Consider the following 24916-nt stretch of genomic DNA (forward strand, 5'->3'; position numbering starts at 1 on the left):
CCAGTTTCGAAAGAAGATAGTTTATCCTCATTCAGCTCATGGATAGAACAGGAAAATGTGGCCCTCAAGGATTTCAGTAATTGTGAATAGGCCAGGCTTTTAAGCACTTTGCTATGACTTGTGAAAATGAAACAAAGGAGAACGTAAGTACAAAAGAAGCTACCAAATCAATTTTTGTTTTGGAAGTTGATTCCTTCTAGAACTTACTGTGTTAGTTTTATGTCACTTTTCATTTTCTTTGTTGTAACTATGTATCACATGTCTAAATGGTCCAGTTGTAGCCAAACTACTTTTCAGGAATAGAAAGCTCAGCAGGTGGAGAGGGATTACCGCACTGTGCCCTCCTGTACTGCAGTAACACCTGCTGGGGGTCAGAAGCTACCCAGGGGCCTAGAGGGGAGTCTCGGGGCAAACTGTCAAACCTAGTACATGTAGCTTCATACTTCACCTATGCCATGGCAATAATTCTGCTGCCACACATTTTACTGTGACAGTAGTTGCTATTCTTGTTTTTAAAGAAATGCATTTGTAGACAGACCATGGAGTTGAGACATTAATTATAGTACTTCAAAAATTTTAAAGTCTGAACATAATTTGGCTTTACCCCTGGGTCAGAGCCTCCAAAGTACAATGCTCTACTTTTCTGCCAAAGAATATTTTTGGTTGAGAAAAAGCACCTGAAGTGTAGTGGTTCTTTAACAGATTATTTCCAAAGGTGAAATATAATCATCAATAGGTAAAACAAACTTCAACCTCCAGGCAAAAGATGGAAAAACCATTTGAAAGACTGTCATTTCTTAGAATTAAGGTAATTGATGGCTTTACCGTAGATCTACGAAATGTGAAGTCAGACAATAGCCCCAAATTTATTTTACCTTTTATTTTCATATGAAAATAGATCTTAAGCAAAATCCAAAAATAACTTTTGACACTATAAATGAAGAGAAGCATAAGTACACTTTTTTCTTTGTAACTATAGCTTTTAACAAGATTCAAATTTGCAGTTACATTCAGCATTGGTTTTATAACAACACATTTCCAAGATTAGAAAAAGATCCTCAGCCATCGAGGACCCTGCTTTAAACGGTATACTCTTCCCAGGTGTACAAGTGGTTTACAAAAACCCTGGCCTTAATGGTACCAGTGAAACAAACTACAGTGGAGTTTGAGCATCTGAACTTACTGGATCTTGATAAAAACCAAGTGGCATTTCAACTATGAAGTCAGTGAGGTAGTGGAGAAGGTTTTTCCTCAGATACAGTTCTGCCAGAATGTTCTCATCTGGCTGAGCCATTCTCTTCCTGCAATAAGACAGAAAGAAAGGATGAATCCTTGAAACAGTAAAAACAGGTCTTAAATAAACTAACAGAACAGTGATAGCATGATGGCTGATAGGTAAAATATATACTAGAGTACCTCTGGAAAATGTTTTAAGATGAGCAAACCACTATACAAAATTATCCAAGAAAAAAGTTAAAAAGGTCCTTTTCTTAAGACTGTATTAGCTAAAATTCAAGACCTTCCAATCGAAAGTGCTAGTTAAAAGAACTATTTGTAATACGTACCCTGTAAGCAGGAAGCTAGGGAATGGCATTAGTGTTGGTAACTGTCTGATGATTGTGATGGACCTTGTAGAACTTGTTGGAAGGAGCTCTGAAAAGGAGAGAGAGAAAACATTAGGTGCAGAAGCCAGCCCCCTAATTCCAACATATTAATAGTTAGGCTTTTATCCCCCAGAGACCTGGATGATAACAGAGACTCCAAAATAATTCTAACAATCTCACCCCTACCAATTGTGCCTCTAACACCTCCTTTGTTCTCTTGAACTCTTCTGGCTGCCACCATGAGCTGGTAAATGAACCTGTTCCCCGAGCCCCCATGCACTCATCTCCTGCAACTTAGCGCTGTCTTACCTCCAAAGACACCTCCTTTTTGATGCCCAGTGCCTCTGACGCTTCCTTAAGGCCTGACCTGGGCCCCAGTACCCGACTTGGGTCCTACCACAGAAGGTTTTAAGGTAATCATATTTAAATTTTGGCTCTGCTACTGATGAGCTTGTGCCTATTACAGAGGCAACTGTCCTTGAATGTTCCTTGTGGCTCAACCATACCTATAATACACTGTTCTGTGGTGACGACAGATTAGCCCCTAAATCCTGGTTTTGTTTTTTGCTGTGACCTTGATATCATTTCTCATTTTATACAATTTCCTTATCTGTATAAAGGGAAAACCCTACCTCCAGGATGTAAAAACGAAATGAGATAATACATATAAAGGATTTAGTACATGCACACAGTAGGCACTCAGAAATGGTAGCTATTACCTGTCTCTGACAGTACTACTACGTTGCTGTTTAGCAATCCAGGAGTATATGTCATGTTCCTCTTAAATGAGTGTTAACCTTACCTAAGTCACACAGAAAACCTTTGTTGCGAAATTCAGGGTTTTCTTACAGACCCTGGTTAAAAGGTCTGCGTTCTAACTCTTGCTGAGGAGTAATGGCACAGTCTGTCATCTGTCCACAGGATACGGGGGCCGGACAGACTAAGCTAGGACTTACACCGGCCTCACAGGTCTCAGCTCTTTATACTGAGCCCACAGAGAATGAGGAAATCCAGAAGTAAAGGGCATTAATAGTAGAATTAACTATGTCCCAGTCTCCAGTTCTAGTCTGTTTCCTAAGCCATCAGTTTATCCTCTTTCTTCATCTACCAACCAGATGGTTCCAGTTTTCCCAGGAACCACAAAAAAACATGTCTTTCCCAAGACAAGTTTTCCAGCAATTTGAAGGTGGCATTTTTGTCCTTCTGAGTCTCCTCTAGATGGTGTACACCAGAGCTGTCAGGTCCTTTCCATGTAGAGATCAGACCTTGTGAAGAGCTTCCTCTTACCTGGCTTGGTCCAAGCTGGCAGTCATCTGCAAGGGACGACTCCAGCTGAGACAGACTGGGGGACAATGTGGAATCCACAGAGGAGCTGGTGACCAATTCCCCTAAAGCGTCAACTTGTCTCCTCAAGCTGTGTAATGTGCCCTCTGTCTGCCGCTTCCCTTTGATTAAAACTTCCGCTTGCTTGGACATACAGTGTCGCAGTTGGGCCTGAAAGTGTTAGGGTGAAATTTAGGGCTTTACGTGGAAGAAATGTACCAGAACTGTTAGTTGAACATTCGATAGGCCAATCTATCATAAAGTAGGAAAAGCTACTAAAAAACCTCTTGTCCTAAACCCCAAGTCCATGAGGTGCGCACTCCTCTCGGTGCGTGTCCACATTTACATCTGTGCTGTTAGCGGGGCCTTTTCTCAGCCTGGTCTCCCCACTGTAACAACACGATTCCCGCACCCCAGCCCCTCATTAAATTGCTGCCTCATCTCTCAGGAGAAGGCTGGTTTACACTTGACATCTGCAGTGTCTCTCCCAGTGTGTTTCATCTCAACCCCAGACCACTTTCTGGCTCTGCCCAGTGCTGTACCTTTGAAATGAATCTCTCCAAGTGTACAGCAGCTCTGTCCAACAGAACTTTCTGTGACGGGAATGTTTGCTCTGTGTGCTTTCCAATAAGACAGTAGTCACACATGGCTACTGACAGCTTGAAATGTGGCAACTGAAGAACTGAATTTTTAACCCAATTTAATTATAATGAATATACATAAAAGCCACATGTGTCTGGAGGCTACGGGAGGTCAAGGCCTCCACTCCCTCATTCGGCAAACAGCTGCCTCTCCGCCACGCTGTGTAACTGCTGTTCTCCAAAGATGCATTCTGTCCTCTTGTTCTATCTCACTCTCATCTTCCAACTCCCACCTCTACTCCTAAGCCCAAATCTTTATGTCAACACTGACCTCTAACTCCTAGACTCCTATTTTCAGCTGCCTACAGGCAGACACGCTTCCCTTCAAACTCAACATGTTCTGAGTCCAACAACTTCTTATCTGACACCCACGCCTCCTTCTCCAGTATTCCCAATCTGTCCCGCAACCATTGGCCTGTGAGCTTAGTGCTTATCGCTGTGTCTGTTTCCTGTCCCAAAAGCTGAGGTTCTGTCAGTTTTAGTTGAGGCAAAGCAGCATTCCACAGGTTAAAGAACATGGGCTTAGCACCAGAGCTCGTGGTTTTGAATACTGAGCCCACCATTTACTAACTGTGTGAGGCCAAACTCTCTGAGCTTTGACCATGTACTCTTTACAACAGCTGGGAGTGCTGCGATAGAGCCAGTGTGACAGCCGTGTGTGAACGCAAGCCATTTCCCCACTGTCCTCAGTATGCCAAGTATCTCTCACTACGTAGGGATTTTTAAGAGGGCAACCTTGAGTCGATCTTCACGGTGACGTAGTTTCTCTCGCAGTGCTTCTCCACGCCAGTGTTCATCCTTTTTCCGAGGGAAAGGGAAACATCAAAGGGTCACCCAACGCCACTATCAGTAACCAGCCCACCTCGCCCTCCTCCTACCCTCCACACCCTCCAGCCTGTTTTTCAGCTTACTGGGGGAAGGTGGGAACCAAATTATCCTTCTACAGAGCCCAGAGAACAGCAGGATAAGCCCTTACCATTATGTGAACCTGGGAAATATTCAGTCTTTCTTCAAAAGGTGACGGCCTCTCACTCACGGTGAATGGCAAGTTCTCTTTCAAGCTTTCCAACCCTCCTCCTAGATTTTCGTTCCTTTCCAAAATAGCTTCCAGATCTTCTGGTAGTTCTGGAAGAAACTGGTTGAGATTCTTCAGGCTGGTTCTGATTTCACCTTTCACCTCAGATTTAAGTGTCCTCATTGCTTCACTGATTTCCATTTGTCTTCTCTCCAAATCTTTTTGGTTGGCCATCTAAAGAGTGAGAGTCAAATACCACCGGTAAAGTTGGAGACTTACTTGGAATGGTATAATGTGTCGTGAATTTAAAGATCTACAAAATGTCAAAAACGTATGATTTTTCAATTACTCAAGTATCTCTCAGCTACCAAGTAAACAATTTTACTGGCATTTTGACTAGAGCAACTTCCATTTAGAAAAGCGTGGGCACAGCGCTCCCTGAAGGTGTATTACTCTACAGAAGTCAGTCTCTCTGGAGTTAGACAGAGCTGGATTCCAATCTCATAGCCAGTAAACATGACCAGTATGACTCAGGACAAGTTAGCTAACTGCTGAACCTCTGTTACCTCATTTATACATTAAGATAATACCTTGCATTCAAAAATGTGAGAACTAGGTGAGAATTTTTAAGAAGCTCCTTAGTGGTACCCAATAAATGGCAATTATAATAATTAAACCCCAAAGAAGAAAATAGTCATTTACTGAAACAAATCACAAGTGATCTAGATTGTAAATGTTAATGCTCGGGTCTTAGAAATGACCTGGTCAAATGCTTTCATTTTATAGGTGAAGAATCTGGTGGTTTGGGCCTCCAGAGGTTCCCACAGGCGCTGCAGGCTATGTGTAATACCCGGGATTCCTCTCCGTGGCTCTCTCCACAAAGAGCTGAGTGATGACAGTAGAGTCGTGCCCACTGCTAGCTGCCCTTACAACTTTGCAGAGACTTGGGGACTTTAAATAAAACAGGTTTTTTGTTTTTGTTTTTTAACCAAAGCGGGTGTGTATGGGGTGGGAGTGGAGGCACAGATGAAACCGAATGGCCGCATGGAGTCGTCCAAAGGACAAAGTGTGGCAGGTCAGCCGAGTGGCCACAGCAGCCTGACTACAGTGTGCAGGGTGGCCCAGATGCTGACACTGACTAGGGGACAGCAGGGACATCTAGGATTAGACTTGCCCGGTCTGAGCAGTGAACAGCTCTCACTGCTGTCACAATGGCTCTAATGCAGCACTCAGCACTTTCACATTTCCAAAAAGAAATACTCCTCTGAGAGAACTACTGATGAACTGAAACCGGCCTGAGCCCACGGGGAGTGGGTGTGCCTCCCGAGACCGCTCTGTCCTGGACACACCTGTTTCTTGAGCTCCGTGTACTCATGCTGCATCTGGCTGAGTTCCTTCATCAGGCGCCGGGCCCGTTCGTGATTGTCCTGGGCCACCTGTTCGATTGTTGCCATTTCCTTCTGCATGCAGCTGTTCTCCTGCTTTTGTTCCTAGCACAGAGGGAGGAAAAGGTCTCTGGGCTCCAGCACACGGAGGTGTCGTTGTTGGCTTACACACTCACTGCCTCCAACTTCATTTCTCGTCTGGGCAGCAACTTCTCTAGCTGTAAAATGGGGGTGATTCTATCTGCCTTATTAGCAGCTGTGGTAGAGCTGGAGTACGTACGTGGTCAGCCTGTTAGTCCAAAGTCTGAATCTTAAAAGATCTGCAACATCACTTTTGATAATAAGTTACTTTCCCTTTCTGAGCCTCCATTAATTGTCTGCAAAATGGGAACAATGCTCCCCATCATCACAGGGTTATTGGAAGGACTAAAACCTAGACATTTGCATACTGTCTTTACAATCATGTTGCCTATCACCAGTTGTAAGGGTATCATCTTTTGGAAAACACACATGGTTGGAAAGTTCCATCCAACAACAGGGCTCCATGAATTCCTCCAGAGGGGGTTAGAAACATCCATTCCTGTGACAGTCCCTACTGCTGCCCATCTGGCCCCATCTACCATAAACTGTTTAGAACTCATCTGAGTATCATCTCCCAAAATTTATTTCAGGGATAAAAGCATGCTACATTGGCCTTCCTGGATTTCGGGTAATGATTACTTAAAGCTAATGTTGACCAAAAAGGTCAGGATGAGAAAAATCTGTGAGCACAGACTGCAGCTGTGTAAATATGTTTTCAGAAGCCTTCTTTCTCCTAAGCCCCCTCCGCCCACCGTGGAGGGGTAAGCAGAGGTTTGCTAGCCAGGAGTGCTCTCTGCTTAGTGCTGACACTGTCCATTCACGTGACCATCTTTCCAGCCAGCTAGCCAGAGCTCCTCTGGGGCTGGAGCCCAACTTGGGCAAAGCCTGCCATCAGCTTCAAGAACAAATTATGCATAAACACACCAAAAACAACAGGGCGATAGAGACTGGGTTGCCAGGTAATGTTTTGTCTACATTTGAAGTACTGTTTTAGTGTAAACATTTAAATGCATCATTTCCTCAAAAACTGCCAGGGCGGTAGGAACTCACAAGAAGGTTTTTCTCCAGCTGGCTCCGCTGGATCTTAAGTGCTTCCTTCAGGCTGAGAACCTGTTTCTCAGCTTTCTTTCTTTCGGCCAAGAACTGGTTCCGCAAGAGGCTGAAGTCTGCCCTCAGAGAGTCCATCTCTTTCTGGAGAGCCAGCAGCTCATTTGATTTTTCCATTAATTGCTGCTCCCGTTCTGAAAGCTGTTGTTCTGAAACGAGCATTTTTCGTACTTTAGCCAGAGGCCCCGGGCTTGCTGCGGGCAGACTGCATAACATGCCACCCACTCCTCGTCACTGAGTCTTTCAAGTCCCACCCCTGACTCACATCGGAGCTCCAGAAAAAGACCCCATAAGGGTGCCTCTTGACAGAATTGGTTCCTGGAGGGCCTGATTCCAAAGTGATAGCTGCTGTCTCCCTTGAGTCTTTGACTGAAAACAGCACCAATCCTGAGTGCAGGGAACACGAAACGGACTGCGGAAGTGGTTTTTATAAACCTGGATTTTAACAAAGGAAGGCGTGCCATCCTTCTTCCTTCATGGGAGGTGGTGCCGTGGAAAGAACACAGGACTTGGGAGCATCCGAGCCTGATGTTACAGGGGGAACCTCTCCTCATGTTCAATGGGAATCACGTATGCAAACATCTACTACATAGTGAGCACTCAAGAAATAATGCTACTAAATAATGCTTATAAGTAAATCATGCAATTTCTAATGCTCATAAATTACAAATGTTTCTGATCACCCTCTTTAGAGTAACACCCTACCCAAATTTCACTTTGACACCTCTGGCATTGCCACACTCAGCATATTTGTTAAGTTTCATCTTCATAATGAAAGGTTGGGTCTGGTTCTATCAAGAACTCCCAGAGAAAAAGAAATAATAACCCTTTCAGATCCCCCAGTCCACTGAGTTCACTCGGGGGGACATTTTCTGAGCATTATTAAACCCTGCAGCCTATGAAAGATGAAAATCCCTTACCGATGTTAGAACAGTCATTTACCTTGGATTCCCAGGTCAAATGCACATGCATATGACTCAAGAGAGAACAGACAGACCCAAAGGCAAGGACCTGTATTTCGGTATTTGTCAAATATGACAGAAATTTGTCACTGTCAAACTTGGATAGAAAAGTGTTAATGTGTTTTTTTTCCCACTGGTTGAGATAAAATGGGTAATTGTTCCCCAAACTCATAAATAATGTACTTCACAGAAAGTCTTTGGAGCACGTTTTGGCACTTCTTCGCCTTATTGCCCCAATTTCTTGGCAGAGCATTCTCAAAGAAGGCAAGATGTCAAGTAAAAAGACTTAAAAGTCAGTCTCAGGAGCAAATGCCATCACCATACAGATAATTGCTTCCTCATCTTTCGCAGGAGGATTAAATGGGTACCTTACTTCCTGCTGTGCTTCTCCGGCCTCATTCCTGGGCTATGGCTATGGCTGGGTCTCCTTTACACACTTTACAAGACAAGCAGCAGAGCGCCCACCCCACCCCTACAGAGTGATGTCCCAGAATACATACTGGTTTGGGAGAGCGTCTTCTCCAGGGCCTCACCCCACTTCTCCTCCTCCTGCAGAGTCCTGACACGCTCCTCAGCCACCAACAGCTTTGTGAGCACCTGGTCCAGTTTGCTTTTCTCGTCTGTTAGCTCCTTTGCCAACTGCTGCTGCTGCTCCTTCAGTGTCACTTTACTGGCTTCTAACTTTTTTTCTTCACTTTCTCTCTCTTTCTGGAGTTTTTGAAGCATCTTAATAGAGAACAACCTCAGTTAGTCATAAAGTAACAAACAGTGTCCCAGATGAGGGAACTTGCATGGACACTAGACAGATTCCAGTTCAACAGAAAGTAGGAAACAGCCCACATGCCAGGCAGGGAGTTCCCTTTACAAAGGTGATCAAAGAGGTCCTGGAAAACAATTTGGCCAGCATGTGAGAAGGGGATTCAGGCAGTAAATGGCACCTGGCCATCAAGGTTCTTCACAGGACTGATGTAAGGCTTTCTAAGGCCTTAATGGACCACAGATATTAATACCAAGGGAGGCAGAGTTGGTGTACAATCCCCTCTGCTTACACAGGGCAGTTAAGGGAGGCTAGTCCCAGGGTGGGGTACTTCTCAGCAGGTTTCTGCCAGGGGAAAAGGCGCACACAAGTGACAAAGTGTTTCCTCTTATGTAAAATCATGAATGTGAAGTACCACGTCTTGTTGGGTTAGTTTGGCCTTGTTTTCCTCAATCTCATTCTGGAGCACTTGGAGCTGCTGTTGTTTTGTCTCCCCTTCTTTCCGGCAGTCTTCAAGCTTCTGTAGCCACTCGCTGATGTCCTTCTGGAGCCGGGCCTGCTCACTGAGCAGTGCGTCCTTGTGCACGGTGGCCTGGAGCAGGTCCTTCAGGTGAGAGAGTACATTGAAATAACTAACAAGGCCATCTTTACTAGAGGTGGCTAGCGCCACTCCAGAATCTACTCAGTCTGACAAAATGAGAAGCATAAAAGGTCCATATCCTTTTTTATCTCAGCAAACTTATACAAAGGTCCCCAGAACTCAATCATTGACTTTCCTCTTTTTAGTACCTAAAAAAATAAGTAGACAGAAGATGTCAGAACCTCAGCAAGAGATTCAGTTCCTCTGGGCTTTAGTTGCCTTGTGACCAAGGAAGGTATAAACAACACCCACCTCACAGCCTTCCTGAGAAGATTTTAAAAAGCTGTGAATAAGGTTAATTCTTATTGAAATGAACCTAGAGTCAAAGTTTTGTTACCATTTGAAGTATTTATACAGGTTAAAAAACTCAGAAAACAATAAATACATATTTCTTTCTTCAAGGAACCCAAATTGAACATTTTTGAACAGGTTACCATATTTCTAACAACACAGAATATTCACAAGAACCCATGTAAGACTTTTTAAAAGATAGAATACTTTGATTTCAAGTTTCATACATCTTAGAAACACAAACTCTTAAAGGTAGATGGAAGAGTCTACCCCAACCCCAAATCCTAACTCACATGGTGGAAACAGGCCCAGAACTTGAGGTTCTCTGAAACTCAAAGATAGCACTATTCTCACAGGACAACACTGAATTACCTTTAAGAAGACCATCAGAAGCACAGAGTCAAGAATTCACTCTATTCAATATTCAGTATCTGACAAGATGGAGGCCCAGATCTGGCCGTTACTCTGCAGCTCAGTGAGTGATCACAACTAAGCCCAGCCTCTGGTCTCATCTGTGCCACAGATAAGAGATGGTTGCTGAGGGGTTGGGCTCTGCTCTAGCCACCACCTTATTTACCAACTTTGAGTAAAACATTGTTTGAATCAAGAGTTCTAGGGCTAAAATAAATCAGAAAATCAATGCTCTGCATCAACATTTTTGTGTATACGATGTTTGTGTTATGTAAATAGCCCTATGGCACCTGCTGGTGTGAAAAGGAACCGGTCTACTTTATCTGCTATTTCAACCAATTCTCTGCCTGCCTTCAGGATGTGCTAGAAGATTACATATTAGGCTTACCTGTTTTGTTAGGGTCACATGGTCTTGGACATCAGCCAGTTCCTCCTGGAGTGAGTTTAGTGCTTCTCGTTTTTCTACAGCAATAACATTGACATAAGAAATGCATATGTATGCATTTTCCAGATTCCCATCAGCTCGCCCCCGCAGTAGAGTGGAAGTGAATTTAAATGTATTTCTGTTAAACGCATGACTACGTCACACCACCTAATTCAAGGCCATAAAAGAGAGGGGTACATGTGCAACCCAGATCTGGGCTTGGAGCCCAGGTTTTTAAAGACTTCCATGTTCAAAACCTCACAGTTTTTTTTTTTTTTTTAAATACCTAGTGTTGATGAGGTGCATGGTTTAAAATCAGGTAACTTCAACATTGCTGGTAGAAATATAAATTTGGTACAACCTTGCAGGAAGACAGTTTGGGAATAAATTTTATACCTATACTGGTTTTGTCACTTACTAGCTGTATGATCTTGAGCAGGTCACTTCTCTCTTAAGTAAGTGATAAGGAAACTAAGCTTAAGTTGCCTCATCCATAAATGGGTAAAAATATTTTTATCTCATGAAAACGTTATAATGATTAAATGAGAAAATGCATATAAAATACTTGTATAAGGTCAAAGACATAGTAGGTGCTCAATAAGTACATTAGCTAGAATCACCTAGTGACTTCTCCTAAATAATCATAATTATAAAGATTTGATACTAAAGATACTATTTGCATCTTTGTTTTTCCTTTTTGAAACTATGCAAACACACATCCCTAGGAAAAATCTGGAAGGATATTCGCCAAACTGTAAACAGGAATTATCTCTGAGGGGTGAGGTCAATAGTAATTTTTATTTCATCTTTTTCCTGTTTTTAGATTGTTCTTTAGTTATTTTTTAAGAAAACTGCTTTGAGATGTAATATATAGACCATGTATTTCACCCATACAAGTCCGTGGCTTTTAGTATATTCACAGATTTGTGCAAACATCACCATGACCTAATTTTAGTACATTTTTGTCACTTCTAAAAGAAACCCCATGCCCCTTGGCATGATTTATTTTTGAAATAAGGAAACTCAAACCATTCAAGAAGACTAACAGGGGGAGGAAGTCACATGGTCCCCGCCATGCTGCCTTGTACCTCGTAGCTGCTGCTGCATTGCTGCCATGTCTTTATGCAGTGAGAGCTTGTCTTGGTTAAGTTGGTCTAGTTCCCGCTGCAGTTTTCTGACACCCAATTCCAGCTTTTCCAGGTTTGATTGCTCCGTTTTGCTGCTCTCTTCTGTAGCTGCTGCAACCCTGCCATCCCAGCACAGAACAGTCAGATTGCCAAATATAAGATGTTCAAGTGCACACAAGTGACAACTGCGGGACAGTGTTTCACTTTCACCAGGCAGTTACGGAGTCTGAATGATTACACAGCCTAAAAAATTTAAAGCTCTTCAACTCATTTTCAAAAAAAATCTCATTTTCAGCTTTCCAAATAGGGCATTTTTCAAAAAGTTAATTCACTACATAGAAGTTTTATAAAAATCAGGAATAAAAACATGACTAGCACTCAGAATTCCAAAAATGTGAGTGATTAACATGGATCTCTAACTTCTGACAAGTGAAAAAGCAGGAAACATAATTGTATGTATAATAGGATTTGTCCAACACCAGACACGCATGGACATGCATTCTTTTACATAAATGGAATCACAGAGTATGGACTTGTCTGGCTTCTTTCACTGAGAATTATTACTGTGAGATTCATCTATGTTGTTGTGTGTATTAACTCCAGCCCTCGTGAGTGCTGAGCAGTACCCCACGGTATGGACATACTATAATGTGTCCACTCACCAGCTGCTGGACATTTAGGTTGTTTCCAGTTTTTGGCTACTGCAAATAAAAACTGCTATGAACAATGGTGTACAATCTTTGTAAGGACATATGCTTTCATATCTCATGAGTAGATACGTAGGAGTGGAACTTCTGGATCTTCAGGCAGGTATATATTTGAATTTTTAAGTAACTGCCCAACTATTTTCCAGAGTGGTCTTACTAACATTTGACATTCCCACCAACTGTGTGTGAAAGTTCCTCGCTAACATTTGGTGTGGTCAGTCTTTAGTTTTAGCCATTCTAGTAGGTGTGTAATGATACCTCATTGTGCTTTTAATCTGTATTTTCCTAATGGTTAATGGTGCTGCGCATCTTTTTATGTGCTTATTTGTCACCCGTATTTCTTACGTGAAATATAAATATATGTTCAAATCTTTTGCCCACTTGAAAATTGGGTTGTTTTCTATATATATCTATATATACGCGGTACAAGTACTTTATCAGATACATCGTCATAAAGATTTTTCTCCTAGTCTGTGACATGTCTTTTCATTATCTTAACAGTGTCTTTTGAGAAGCAGAAGTTTTAATTTTTGATGAAGTCCAATTTTATCAATTTAGTTTTTTATGGGCATGTTTTTGGTGTCATATCTAAAAAATTTTGCCTAACCCAAGGTTACAAAGGCTTTTTACCTATGTTTTCTCCTAGGAGTTTTACATTTAGTTTTACTTTTAAGTTTATGGTCCATTTTAAGTTTTACATATAGTGTGAGGTATGCACTGAAGTTCATTTGTTTTTATTTTGGATATGGAATTGTTTCAGTGATATTTTTTGAAAAGATCATCTTTTCTCTACTGAAAAAGATGGTTTTGCATCTTTGTCAAAATCGGTTATCCACATATTTGTGAGTTTACTTCTGGACTTTGTGCCATTGATGTATTTCTCTATCTTCATACCAGTACCGCGGTGTTTTGAGTATCATAGCTGTACACTAAGTCTTGAAATCAGGTAGCGTTAGCCCTAAACTTTTGTTCTTTTTCAAAGTTGTTTTCATGTCATAGCTAAGTTTTAGATTCTATTCTAGGTCCTTTATATTTCCATATGAATTTAAGACCCAGACTGCTAATTCATATTTTAAAAGCCTGTTGGAATTGGGATTATGATTAATTTGAACCTGTATATCAATCTGAAGAGAACCGAGTCTTAACAACATTATCTTCCTACCCACAAACAAGGTATGTATGTATCTCCATTTATTTGTATCTTCCAGCACATACTATTTTACTTGAAAAAACCACAACAGGTTATTTACAAAATTGCTTTAGGGAAAAAAACCCTAAACGGAAATTCACCCCAAAATGCTACTGGTGATTGGCATTGCGTTACTGAGTTTGTGGGGTATTTTTTTTCCTTTTCTCTATTTTCCAATTTTTTAAATAGTGTGTTTATAATGTTTTAGCTTTCAAGACGTGATCTTGCAAGTTTATTTGTTCCTGCTCTCACCGTTTGGTTTGTGCCAACTTCTTGTCCCAGACGTCACATTTCTCTTCAAGATCTTGCTTTTCTTTGCACAAAGACTCAACACATGATTGTAATGCTCGGGTCTCAGCAGTCATTCGCTCTATTTCCCGTTTGTCCCTCTCGAGGAGCTGTTTCTGCCTCTCTATTTCCCCTTTCTGTCGCAGGGCTGTCTGCTGCAAATTCTCTAACTCCAGTTTCCCCTAAGTCAAATAAAAGAGAACTCAAACACGCTAGAAGACAAAGACTGCAGTTTGGTTAAGGGTAAAACGGCTTTCTTTATTACCTCTAGCACTTCAACCTGAGTCTTCTCTAACTCAGACATCTTTTGATCATGTTGTAGCTTCAAACCTTGTAGCTCATTGTTTTCAAGTTGCAACATGTCCAGAATATTTTTTAGTTCTAACAGAAACAAAGCATGGTCCATGCTATTAAATGAACTTGGAAGGATTTACAAAATGAAACAGAAAATAATGCTACCGACTGATACAAGAAACAATAATAGATAATCAAAAAATATTTGTTGAGAATTAGTGGAGCTAATTGTATTTTTAATGAAAAAATCCTTTAAAAGTATTGCTAAGCATTAATTTTAACAAAACATTTTAATAAAACCATTAATAAAGATCTAGTTCTAAAAGCATTTACCCACCTAAAAGAATTTTAATAAAAATAGGAAAAACTTTAAAATATATAAGTCAAGATTTATATAACAATTTTTTGTTCTTTGAAATATAAATTTTTAAACATTAACTCTTTTACTAATTATAAAAATATTTGCTCACTATAGAAAATTTAAAACAAAAAAGTATAAAGGAAAAAAACCAAAACCCCATCATTATCCCACTATCCAATGATCACTACTGCAATAGCATTTTGATGTATTTTCTCCCAAAGCACACATACACACACACACATATTTTAAAATAAATTGGGTCCACATTCCGTATTTACCTATTTTTTTCACTTTCATCAGCATTTTTGTATGTCATTAAGTGTTAACAATATAGCTTTAAGTTGGTCATACGTTTCTAAATTTTGTCATAAATATTGCTGCACATCACCAACTAAGCCAGCTTAATTTGTGAAACAAGGAAGTAAAAGCTTACGTTTCTTAAAATAAATAAATAAATATTGTTATGACGTGCATACAAATGCTTGCCGTCTCTAGAAAACTGTAACAGAAATGGCTAAATGGTTCAACAGGTGTGAATTTTAAGATACTTGAAACACTGGGAGAGTGTTCCAATTTTATACTTCAATCAACAGCCTATAAGGACTTTTCTCACCGCACCTTGGTCAGCAACGAATATGATTATTTTGCTTTTAAATAAACGTTATCAATTTGAATGGCAGAAAAGATCATATTCCTTTTACAATCTGGTTTTATTTGCTTGTTAGGAATGAGGTTAAACTTTAAAAGAAGTCTATTTGACCATTTGTATTTTTTCTGTGACCTAGAATACAGACATTTCCAAACTCAGACTTTGTATGATTATTTTCCTTTAAACTTACCAGTTTTATATTTCGACATTTGCCCTAAAACTACCTGAAGATTTTCTTCCTCTTTTTCAATTTCCTGCTTTATAAGTATAAGTTGAGCTTTTTTTTCACTAATCTGTACATTCAGTTCTCCTTTCTGAAAACTCAATTCTTCCAGAAGAGATTTTACTTCCTGTGCAAAAAAACAAGAAAAAGGTCAACCCTCCCTCCAAATTATGAATGGAAATTAATATCAGTTTGGTTATTAACTGTCTGATTTCACAGAAATTCTAATTTGGAAACAAGCTCATTTTTGCCTCATGTCAAGAACAGCACTGTATTTTACACTAATATATTTCTGTGTAACAGAAGTAACAGACTGTCTTTATTTAATACGTATATGCAATATTTCCTATGTACAAGGCAATGTGGTATAGAGAAAAAAGGCTGATACACATACATCTCCTGCCCTCAAGGGGCTTAGGTCTTGTGGGGAAGGAAGGCGGGAACATGAACATGATCACGAAAAGGCTCAGATGCCCTAGGAAACGTGCAGAGCTACCAAACTCAGAAGAGAGAGAAACTCCTTCCAGGGTAAAGGAAGTCAGGGAAGTCTTGTTAAGGTGAGGTCGGGCCGTGAAATATGGATAGGATCTAGACATTTTCCAGAAGGGGCTCCTGGAGGAGAGATGGTATGATAACAACATAGACACAGAAAACCTTGGACACACCCAGAAAACATTATGGGGGGCAAGGGGCTACAAATGGCAGCCACAGCATGGATATAGAACGTATCACCAAACCGATGTTATGGAGAGGTCAAGAGTCAGGAATTTATTATTTGCATTTGGTGGGAAGCCAATGAAAGTATCTCAAAATAAACCTCTACCACTAGCCTAGGACTCTTAAGAAAACCCACTGAAAGACATACCCTTATGTGACTGCACTGCTCAGCTACTTCAGTCTCTCCCAGCCTCAGCGCTTCCTGGAGGTCCGCTTTGGCCTGGACCATGCTTCCCTGGAGCAGCTGCACCTCCTCCTTCTTATGCCCTAACCGCCTGTCCAGGACGGCCATCTCCTGCTGCTGAGCTGTCACCTGCATTACAGAAAGGAAGAACGCAAAGCTTGGCAACGGCCATGCAGCCTTCAGTGCTGACATGGAGAATAGTCAGTCCAGCTAAAGGTGCTGGGAAGAAGTTAGGAGCTAGCCCAGTTCTACCGTGTTTCCTCCCAAATAAGACCGAGTTTTATATTAATTTCTGCTCCAAAAGAGGCATTAGGGCTTATGTTCAGGGGACGTCATCCTGAAAACTCAAGCTAGGGCTTATTTTCCGGTTAGGTCTTATTTTCCGGGAAACACGGTATTACCCTAGCTGCAAGAGTCAGGAGGGCCAAGCTGGGGGTGCAGACATGAAATGCCTAATAAAGACCTTGAGTCACGTACATAAAATCACTCAGATCACAGGAAAACAACAGGATAATAATGATTATCCCTAAGGTCATGGTTTTTCAAAGAACTTTCATATCTATACTTTATTCCATTTGACAACTATCATGGCAATGGAAGTTAGGCAGGGATTTAAATTTCATTTTTTAAATTTAAAAATTAGTTACAATTTTAAGGGCAACATATGTTTACAAAAAAGCAGAAAACACAGACATGCAAAAGGAAGAAAATGGAAAATCCTCACAAGCCCCCTTATTAGATGACCACTTTCATACTTTTGTATAGACTAAAAATACAAACACAAGTTAAGTGTTCGCAAACACATTTAACATAAATGATCTCAGTATATTCTGTTCTGAGAGTTACTTACTTTACTCGATAATATATTGTGGATATATAGCCCCATTTATGCTTTATACTTAATTTTGTATTTTCCAGTCTTTTCTACAATCAAGCGTGTATTACACGTTATGTAGGTTTCAAAACAACGTGAACTGGTTTTGCAGGTGTCTGTTGCCATACCTGGCTTCTCAGCGTCTCCAGCTCCGCTCTCTTGGCCTGCAGGAGGGTCTCAGACTCTTTGAGGACCTGCAGGTGGTCATCCTCATTGCGTTCCGCGGTCTCGATGTCTTTTTGTAGCTTCTGCAGCCTACAAAGCACGCAGGACTAGAGCAGGTCCAAAGGGAGACTCGACCCCAAGAGCCGTCTTCCAGCACAAGCCCCTAGAGGCCTTACAGAGGCCACTGTACTTACTCTTCAGTCAGTATTTCCTTCTTCTTGTTTAGACACTGGAAGTCTGAATCTTTTGCTGCAACAACTTTGTTTATTTCTTTCAAGATTTCTTCTTGCTCGATTTTGTGCTGCTCCAAATCCTTTGTGTCAGCCTGGAGCAATCTAAAACACATCTGATTATTCCCTCCAGACCCTTAGACTTTACATGCATTATTTGTCATAAGGCAATTACCATCCTCTTAGAACCAAGCTTGTCATTCATCTCACCTAATAGTACATCAACGGCTGAGGGAATCCCACCTACCTGAGCTGCTGGTCGGCTTTGACAAGGTTAATAGCAGTTTCCTGAGCTCTCCTTTCTAATTCCTCAGCATCTTTCTCGGTTTGCAGTAAATTTCTCTTGGCATCAGTGAACTTTTCAACAGTAGTTTTTGTCTAGAAAAGAAACTGTCTTTAAAAGCAGTTCAGTTACAATACTCTCTCACAACTATTGGTAGAGTAGATTGGTATAACTCTCGGAAAACAACAAGGCAATACAGAAGTACTAATAAAAATGCTCATTCACTTTGACTCTCCAATTCTCAGAAAAGAATTCAGAAGTAAAGAATGCTCACTGTATACTGAAATAATATAAGAGGACAAATAATAGAGTCAGCAAGTGGTAATGCGTCAACATAATGGAATACTGCGTAGCCTTTAAAATAGGATGTAGCAACATGGGAGAATGTTAATGATATTATGTTGACTGAAAAAAGATAAATTTAAACTGATATAAGCACTGTAAGAGCAACTGTGTAAAACTATCTGTGTCAACAAAGACAGAAAGGCTACCCAAAAATAAAATAATCATTTGAGGGTGGTGGGCCTGTATGATACTATTTAAAAAATAATCAGTAATATTGTTATACGTTATTTTTTTTCAATTAAAAATATCTACCCAATTAAATGGCAGTGAAGTGATTTTACCAATATTCCCTCCAAACAGAGATTCTAGCTGTACTCTAGATATTTATCACGTTAAGTAAAACCTCTTTCATCTCAAGATGATTTAATTGTGGCTGAGAAACACAAATATTAAATACTTTTGAAGTATCTCAAAAATATTCCTATACAAGATTTGGCAAAAACAGTAATTTTTTTTTACTTATTAACTTGGTTTCTTTTTCTGTCTAAAACAAGAGGCTTAAAACAATGTCATCAAAGGTCTAAAAATAGAGTTTGGTTGGCGCTTGCTTGGGCAGTGACTCACCTTCAGCTAAAAAACTCAAGTTTTGCAGTTGCACTAAAGTCAGAGGCACCTGTATGTTAAACTAGTCTATCAAATATCCCATGTGGATACAAAAGGGCTGGCAAGCTCCCGAAGAGCTAGATATTTCTTCACTTCTTTCCATTTCAGAAGGCTGGTTTCTGTCAGTTTCATCAGCAAAGCATTGGACAAAACTCATTACACATTCCAGAATGCCACAGTTCCAAAGTATTAATAGTTTTTTTTAATCTCCTTCTATGTCAGGTTTTAACATGTCTGGCACATTCCTTACAAAATGCAGCACTTCCTCCCTCCCTCTTCCTCCTTAGCAAGCTCAAGCTGCCTCCTTGAGTCATTTTGGGAGGATGAAGAGGTAAGAGCTTATTAGCCCCAGTTCACTTACTATCTCTGCCTACAACCAGGATCATCAATTTTCTTTTATGTACCAGTGATAAATTTTTCTCTAGCCCTGCTTACATCTATTTTCTCTCACAGTAATCTAACATGGAATAGAAGAAGGAACTGATCATCTGAAAAGAGAAGAGGATATTTTTCCATTCTTATTAAAGCCATCACACACAAAATTTCTTTAATAAAGCCTTCATTTCAGTTCTTGGGTAATAGATTTCTATTCATTTAAATCAATCCCTGTTGAAATAACAGTATAAAAATAGTAGTTCCTGAGGTGCTTCATGTGAGTACTGGATTTTATCTTGGAATTCTCATCTGACTAAAAAAGCTCTCTTGGTGAAACAGAACTTTAACTGTGTGATCCTGGGCCAGTTACCAGCCTCTCTGAGCTAAATCTGTGAACTGGGCTAATGACCATCTTACAGGGTTGCCAGGAAGGTTAAATAAAGTGGTATTTCTAAAACAGCCAATGTGTGGCCATAGTAGGGGCTCAATAAAAGGTAGCGCCTTTTCCTCCCTGACTTCCTTCTGTGTTGTAGTCTCAAGAATACTATCTCTGACCAAAAACAATTTGATTTTATATTGTCAACTAAAAGAACAAAGACTAGGAGTCCTGTCAAGTCCATTGTTGCTTTATAAGAATTGACCTATTTAACAAATACAGCTATCAAAGCTAAAACAATTTTTAGAAAGACTCATACGAGATAAGGAAGTGGCATGTGACAGGCACTAATGACTTTAAGAGTTTTAAATAGGCTACTTCATGTAATTCAGACCGAACAGCCTAGGTGTTCTTAGCCTGGATTTATGGATGAGGAAAGAAAAACTTAGGGACTTAAGTGACTTGCTCAGATTCTTACAGCTACTTGACAGCAGAGTCCAGCCTGGAACCGGGCTGTCTGACTAGGACAACTGTGCGCTTATCATATTTCCTTTCCAATCCTTCACGCTGACTCATCCCAAACCACCACTGAACATACTTTCTCTTTTGTGCATGAAAGTTCACTCTCAGCTTCCGCCAGCAGTCGGTCAGCTTCCCTGAGCTCTGCTCGACGTTTCAGAAGGGTCTTCTCAATGCACTCAATTTCATCTACAATATCTTCACGATGTTTGAGTGATTTTTCCATTTCTAGTTCATTCATAAGACTCTCCACATCTCCATCAATGTAGTCTCTAAAAAAATTATATACACTTACGTTAAGAAATGTTAAATGTAGACAATATAATGTAGACAATTAAATGTAGACAACACAAGTGTCTACTTGTAGCCTAACTGATAAAAAGATGCACAATGATTTTCTAACTTTATATGAGAAAGGGTAGGAGAGACAGCTACACTTGGTTATGTTCAAGTTTTATGTTTACCTTTTTATTCAACATGGCATACTGTTGACAATAAGTGTATAATATGTATGATGTATGATGCACTTCATTTGTCCTTCTTAATATAAAGATTATTTTTTTTGTTAGCACTCAATCAACACAATGTTGATACTTCTATTCTTCTGTGGTGTAAAAATAAATCAAACCACAGCTACAATAATCAGCTATTCCCTCAAAACTATCCTTCAAGACCCAGCTGCTCCAAAGACCACCTAATTTTGTCTGTTTTCCTAGAGTAAAATTATGGTGATGATAGCTGAAAAATCAAAACGCATGACACAGGATTTGGTAACTCAAGGCTATCATGTCAAAATTATTTGAAAACCGGACTACCTGTAACAGAAAAACATGAAAATAAATGCATTGATATATTCTCTTTAAATGAAGGCATAGAGATGATTTTTACTTTTTCTTTGAACATTTTTGTGTTACCAAATTCCTTAAAATGATACTTTATTATACTTTCATATCTGGGAAAAGAAGTAGTTATTCCACTGCCCTACCATCCTCCTTAAAAAAAACACCCCTCAACATACACATACACCTACAAAAATAATAGATCTAACCGTCCCCCAAACCTTCAAACATCTAGTCCAAATCTTCTGTTGGTGTGGTCCTTGCTTTTCCTGCCAGGTCTATTAGAAGGCAGAGACCATATCTCACTCACCCGTGTCCTCCACAGGTCTCCCCCCCAACTCTGGTGCTTGGGCGAGCCCGACTTAAATGACAAAAACTGGGCAACTGTCATAATTCATCGAAGACTGCAGAAGATGAGCTTCTACCTAAGTGGCTCACTCAGCAGAGACTGATTCCTTAACAGATCCCACACCAGGTACTGTGGCTCAGGGGAGGCTCCTTACAGCAGGGGATAAACAGTACTAAGCCCAAGGCTGTCAATCCCAAACTGGGGGAGCCTGAGATGAGAAAGACTTTGTGTAACGGGATCCCTGACCTTCATCTGGAAAGACAGGTTGGAGTTAGGCAGGGGGGTAGGAAAGACATTTTAGGTAGAGGACAATATGTGTAAAGGTGGGGAGGCAGAAGAAAACGTGGTGTCTGGGGAAATCAGAGCAAAGTCAGTAAGGCCAGAACAAACACTGTGCGTGGGAGAGAAGGATAAAAAAGACGGGCAGAGTTCAGATCCTGGAGGGGGTGTATATTCTGACGGGACAGAGTCACATGGGAGAGTGGCACAGTGAGACTTACAGCCATGTCGAGGTAGAGAGAGAAAGAGACTAGACAAGGAAGGCTAGTGTGGAAGCTACTGCGATGACCGGGGATGAGACTGATGAAAAGCCAGTGGAGATGAAAGAAGGGGACCAGTTTGAAGCTCTGTCGGTACAGAGTCAGGAAGACTTGGAGGCTAGCTGGCATGCTTTTAGCCAGGTAACTGGAGAGGAGGGATAGTTGTGCCATTCTCCAGGAGAGACTACAAGAAGAGCTGAACTGGATTATTGGCTAAGAGAATTTAGGGATTATACTGTCCAATATGGTAATCACCACGTGGTTATTAAATTAAATTCTTTTTCTCAGTTTAGCCACATTTATGTGCTAAGTAGCCGCTATTGTTTTGGACAGTACAGATTAGAACATTTTTAAGATCACAGAAAATTCTATTGGACAACACTGACTTAGGTTACCTTAATGAACAAGTACTATATTCATCTGAATTATAAAAATAAAATAGCTAACAACAATTACTTTCGCTGTTGATGTTTCTCGATGGTTCTATGTAATTCTTCTATTTCATACTCTAAGTCTTTCTTCTCTTGCAAAAGATCATCAATATTGTGATGCAGTTGTTCCATTTCTTTCTCAGATTGCCGCTTGGATGCTCTCGTCCACTTCTCCTGTTTCTTTGATTTTAAATGCTGCATTATGTCTTCTAATCTAGAAACTTCATTCTCCTGAACAGAGGGGAAAAAAAACAATGCAATACTGAAACATCACACAGTGTTTTCCCTCTTTCCTGCAATTAACTGTGGTTAAAGTGGTATGTATATCTGACCTGAAAATGGTGGTAGCTTTTAAAGCTTCAATATAAAAAGTAAAATTAAGTTGAGCCATTTTTTTTCACATATTATTGAATACTATACATGAAATTAGTAGACTAATAAAGCTTTTAACTTTTCTGTCAATCCAACTACGGTTGATACATTTTCACCAAGTACCTCTTGTGGATAATCTCTGCCTCCAGAGTTCAGCGTCTAGCAGAAGAGATACACAGAGAGGTCTCTCTCTGCTCCGAGCACGTGGGAGAGGAGGGATCTGAGAAGGCTGCCCACAAGTAGAGGCGCTTTGCCTGGGTTTTGAATAGTAAATAAAATGGAAAAGACCTAAGCTGAAGAAATAATGTGCAAATATTGGGAGGTATGAAAGTGCACCTGGGAAACTACAGAAACAGCTGGTTACTGTTGGAGATAAAAACCAGCTTAAGAGATCATCAAATGCTGAACCAATAGAATTGCTATAAATTTAATGAGGACTGAAAAACTGCAAGATAATGTGAATGACTATCATTATTAACTACTGTGTTTTCCCGACAATAAGACCTAGCCGGACAATCAGCTCTAATGCGTCTTTTGGAGCAAAAATGAATATAAGACCCAGTATTATATATTACATTATATTATATTATATTAGACCCGGTATGTCACGTCACGTCACGTCACGTCACGTCACGTCATATAAGACCTGGGCTTACATTATATTATATAAGACCCAGTCTTGCATTATAGTAAAATAAGGCTGAGTCTTATATTACTTTTTGCTCCAAAAGATGCATCAGAGCTGATTGTCCAGCTAGGTCTTATTTTTGGGGAAACGGTATGTAAATATATGCAGTCCCCTGGAAATCAGTCTGACCTATTAAAAGGGGGCTGGTGGCTGGCACCCAGGTGTCCTAGTCCTTTACCGTCTTCTCAATCTGCTAATAAGAAAATGAAAAAGATACAGAGCTCCAGGTGTCTTGAGTTTGAAGGAGGAGCTTGTAATACATTTGATTTCTTTAGAACTAAAAAGTTATGAAGTAAGCTAATGATTATAAAGTAATCATCTTTTGGAATCTAACCTAGGAAAAGAATATAAAATACAGTAACAATTTACACCCAGTTAAGTCAACTACAGTGCCTATAAATAAAGAAATGTCGTGCAATCATACTGTTAAAAAACAGATGTAAAACCATGGGGAAATGCTCATAACATTAAGTGGGAAACACAGAATATAAAGTTGTGTATACAGTTAAAAACAATGAAGAGAAAGAAAGAATCAATAAATCTCACCACCCAGAGGTGATCCCTATCAAAACCTTGCTATATGCGGCTCATACCTGTGTATGTACAAGCACATATATGTGTGTATACACATATATGCATATGTGTGTGTAAGTACAGGCACTAGTATATAAATATACTTATACATACACATTAATATAGTGCTTGTCAGTAGAAAAGTATATAATAAACTTTCTAAAAATGGTTACTTGCTGGACGGAAAGCATTTTTGTTATAAAATAGTTAAACCAGGTTTGTAGACTGGTCTGGTATCCTAACTCCTGCCCAGGACAGTATTTTATATGAGAATGCTTACTCAGTTCTAAACATCAGCCTTACAAACAGACTTTTGGGATCTAACCCATTCATGAGAAGGTCGACTCTTTAAGGACATAAGCTTTTCAGTCCCGCACAGACGCAGTGAGCACAGGGGCCTCCCGTCTTCCCACTTACTAAGTTATGATGCTCCGGGACATTGCAGTGCAGCGCACCCATAGGGATGAAGGGGACGGAGAAGTTGGGGGGAGGAGGTCCATACACGATGGGGGCACCAGCAGGAGGTGGGCCATAAACGACAGTGCCAGGGGTGAGAGGCTGGCTATTGTTGGGCAGGGGAGGAGGTGGTGCGTACAGGGCCATGCCCTGGGGCACGGGAGAACCATCAGGAAACACGGTGTACAGCATGTAACCAGGAGGAGGCACAAATGGGATGGCCTCCTGCTCATCCAGCTCGCTCTCTTCCTGGCTATCTCCTCCACTGTCTGCATCTTGAAAGAAATAAACAGAGAGTGTTTTACCTCCAAGGCTTACTAGGTAAACACGTTTAGCAGAAAACAGTAGCATTTAGACCAAGATATCAGAAATGGCACAATAAAATTCTATAAAAAGATTTCAAAGGCAGTTTTGAAAAGCAGGTCAAAATAGGGATTCAAAATATTTTCAGTGGCTGATCGTTGAGTTTTTATTATGCCTAGCTGTTGGTTTGTTTTATTCTGTATTCATTCACTCATT

General features: G+C 40.4%; 1 protein-coding gene across 4 annotated transcripts in view; it reads right to left on the bottom strand.

Moving 5' to 3' along the window:
• Nucleotides 1–865: 865 nt before the first annotated feature.
• Nucleotides 866–24916, bottom strand: part of CNTRL (centriolin) — a 77925-nt gene continuing 53874 nt past the window's right edge. For all 4 annotated transcript variants that reach the window (XM_019731215.3, XM_019731213.3, XM_019731216.3 and 1 more), the window contains 21 exons: nt 24359–24672; nt 22334–22539; nt 20230–20422; nt 17897–18027; nt 17614–17754; nt 17383–17509; nt 16345–16509; nt 15447–15606; nt 14218–14333; nt 13917–14134; nt 11730–11887; nt 10606–10679; nt 9291–9479; nt 8619–8844; nt 7100–7305; nt 5933–6073; nt 4545–4817; nt 4304–4366; nt 2892–3098; nt 1566–1653; nt 866–1301 (listed from right to left, as the gene is read on the bottom strand). In XM_019731215.3, coding sequence (XP_019586774.3) covers nt 1594–1653; nt 2892–3098; nt 4304–4366; nt 4545–4817; nt 5933–6073; nt 7100–7305; nt 8619–8844; nt 9291–9479; nt 10606–10679; nt 11730–11887; nt 13917–14134; nt 14218–14333; nt 15447–15606; nt 16345–16509; nt 17383–17509; nt 17614–17754; nt 17897–18027; nt 20230–20422; nt 22334–22539; nt 24359–24672 — 3368 coding nt within the window. In that variant the 3' untranslated portion in view covers nt 866–1301; nt 1566–1593. The remainder of the gene's footprint in view (nt 1302–1565; nt 1654–2891; nt 3099–4303; nt 4367–4544; nt 4818–5932; nt 6074–7099; nt 7306–8618; nt 8845–9290; nt 9480–10605; nt 10680–11729; nt 11888–13916; nt 14135–14217; nt 14334–15446; nt 15607–16344; nt 16510–17382; nt 17510–17613; nt 17755–17896; nt 18028–20229; nt 20423–22333; nt 22540–24358; nt 24673–24916) is intronic.

Source organism: Rhinolophus sinicus, chromosome 16 (genome assembly GCF_057876585.1).
Source record: "Rhinolophus sinicus isolate RSI-liver-muscle chromosome 16, RSI-T2T, whole genome shotgun sequence".
Classification (NCBI taxonomy): domain Eukaryota; kingdom Metazoa; phylum Chordata; class Mammalia; order Chiroptera; family Rhinolophidae; genus Rhinolophus; species Rhinolophus sinicus.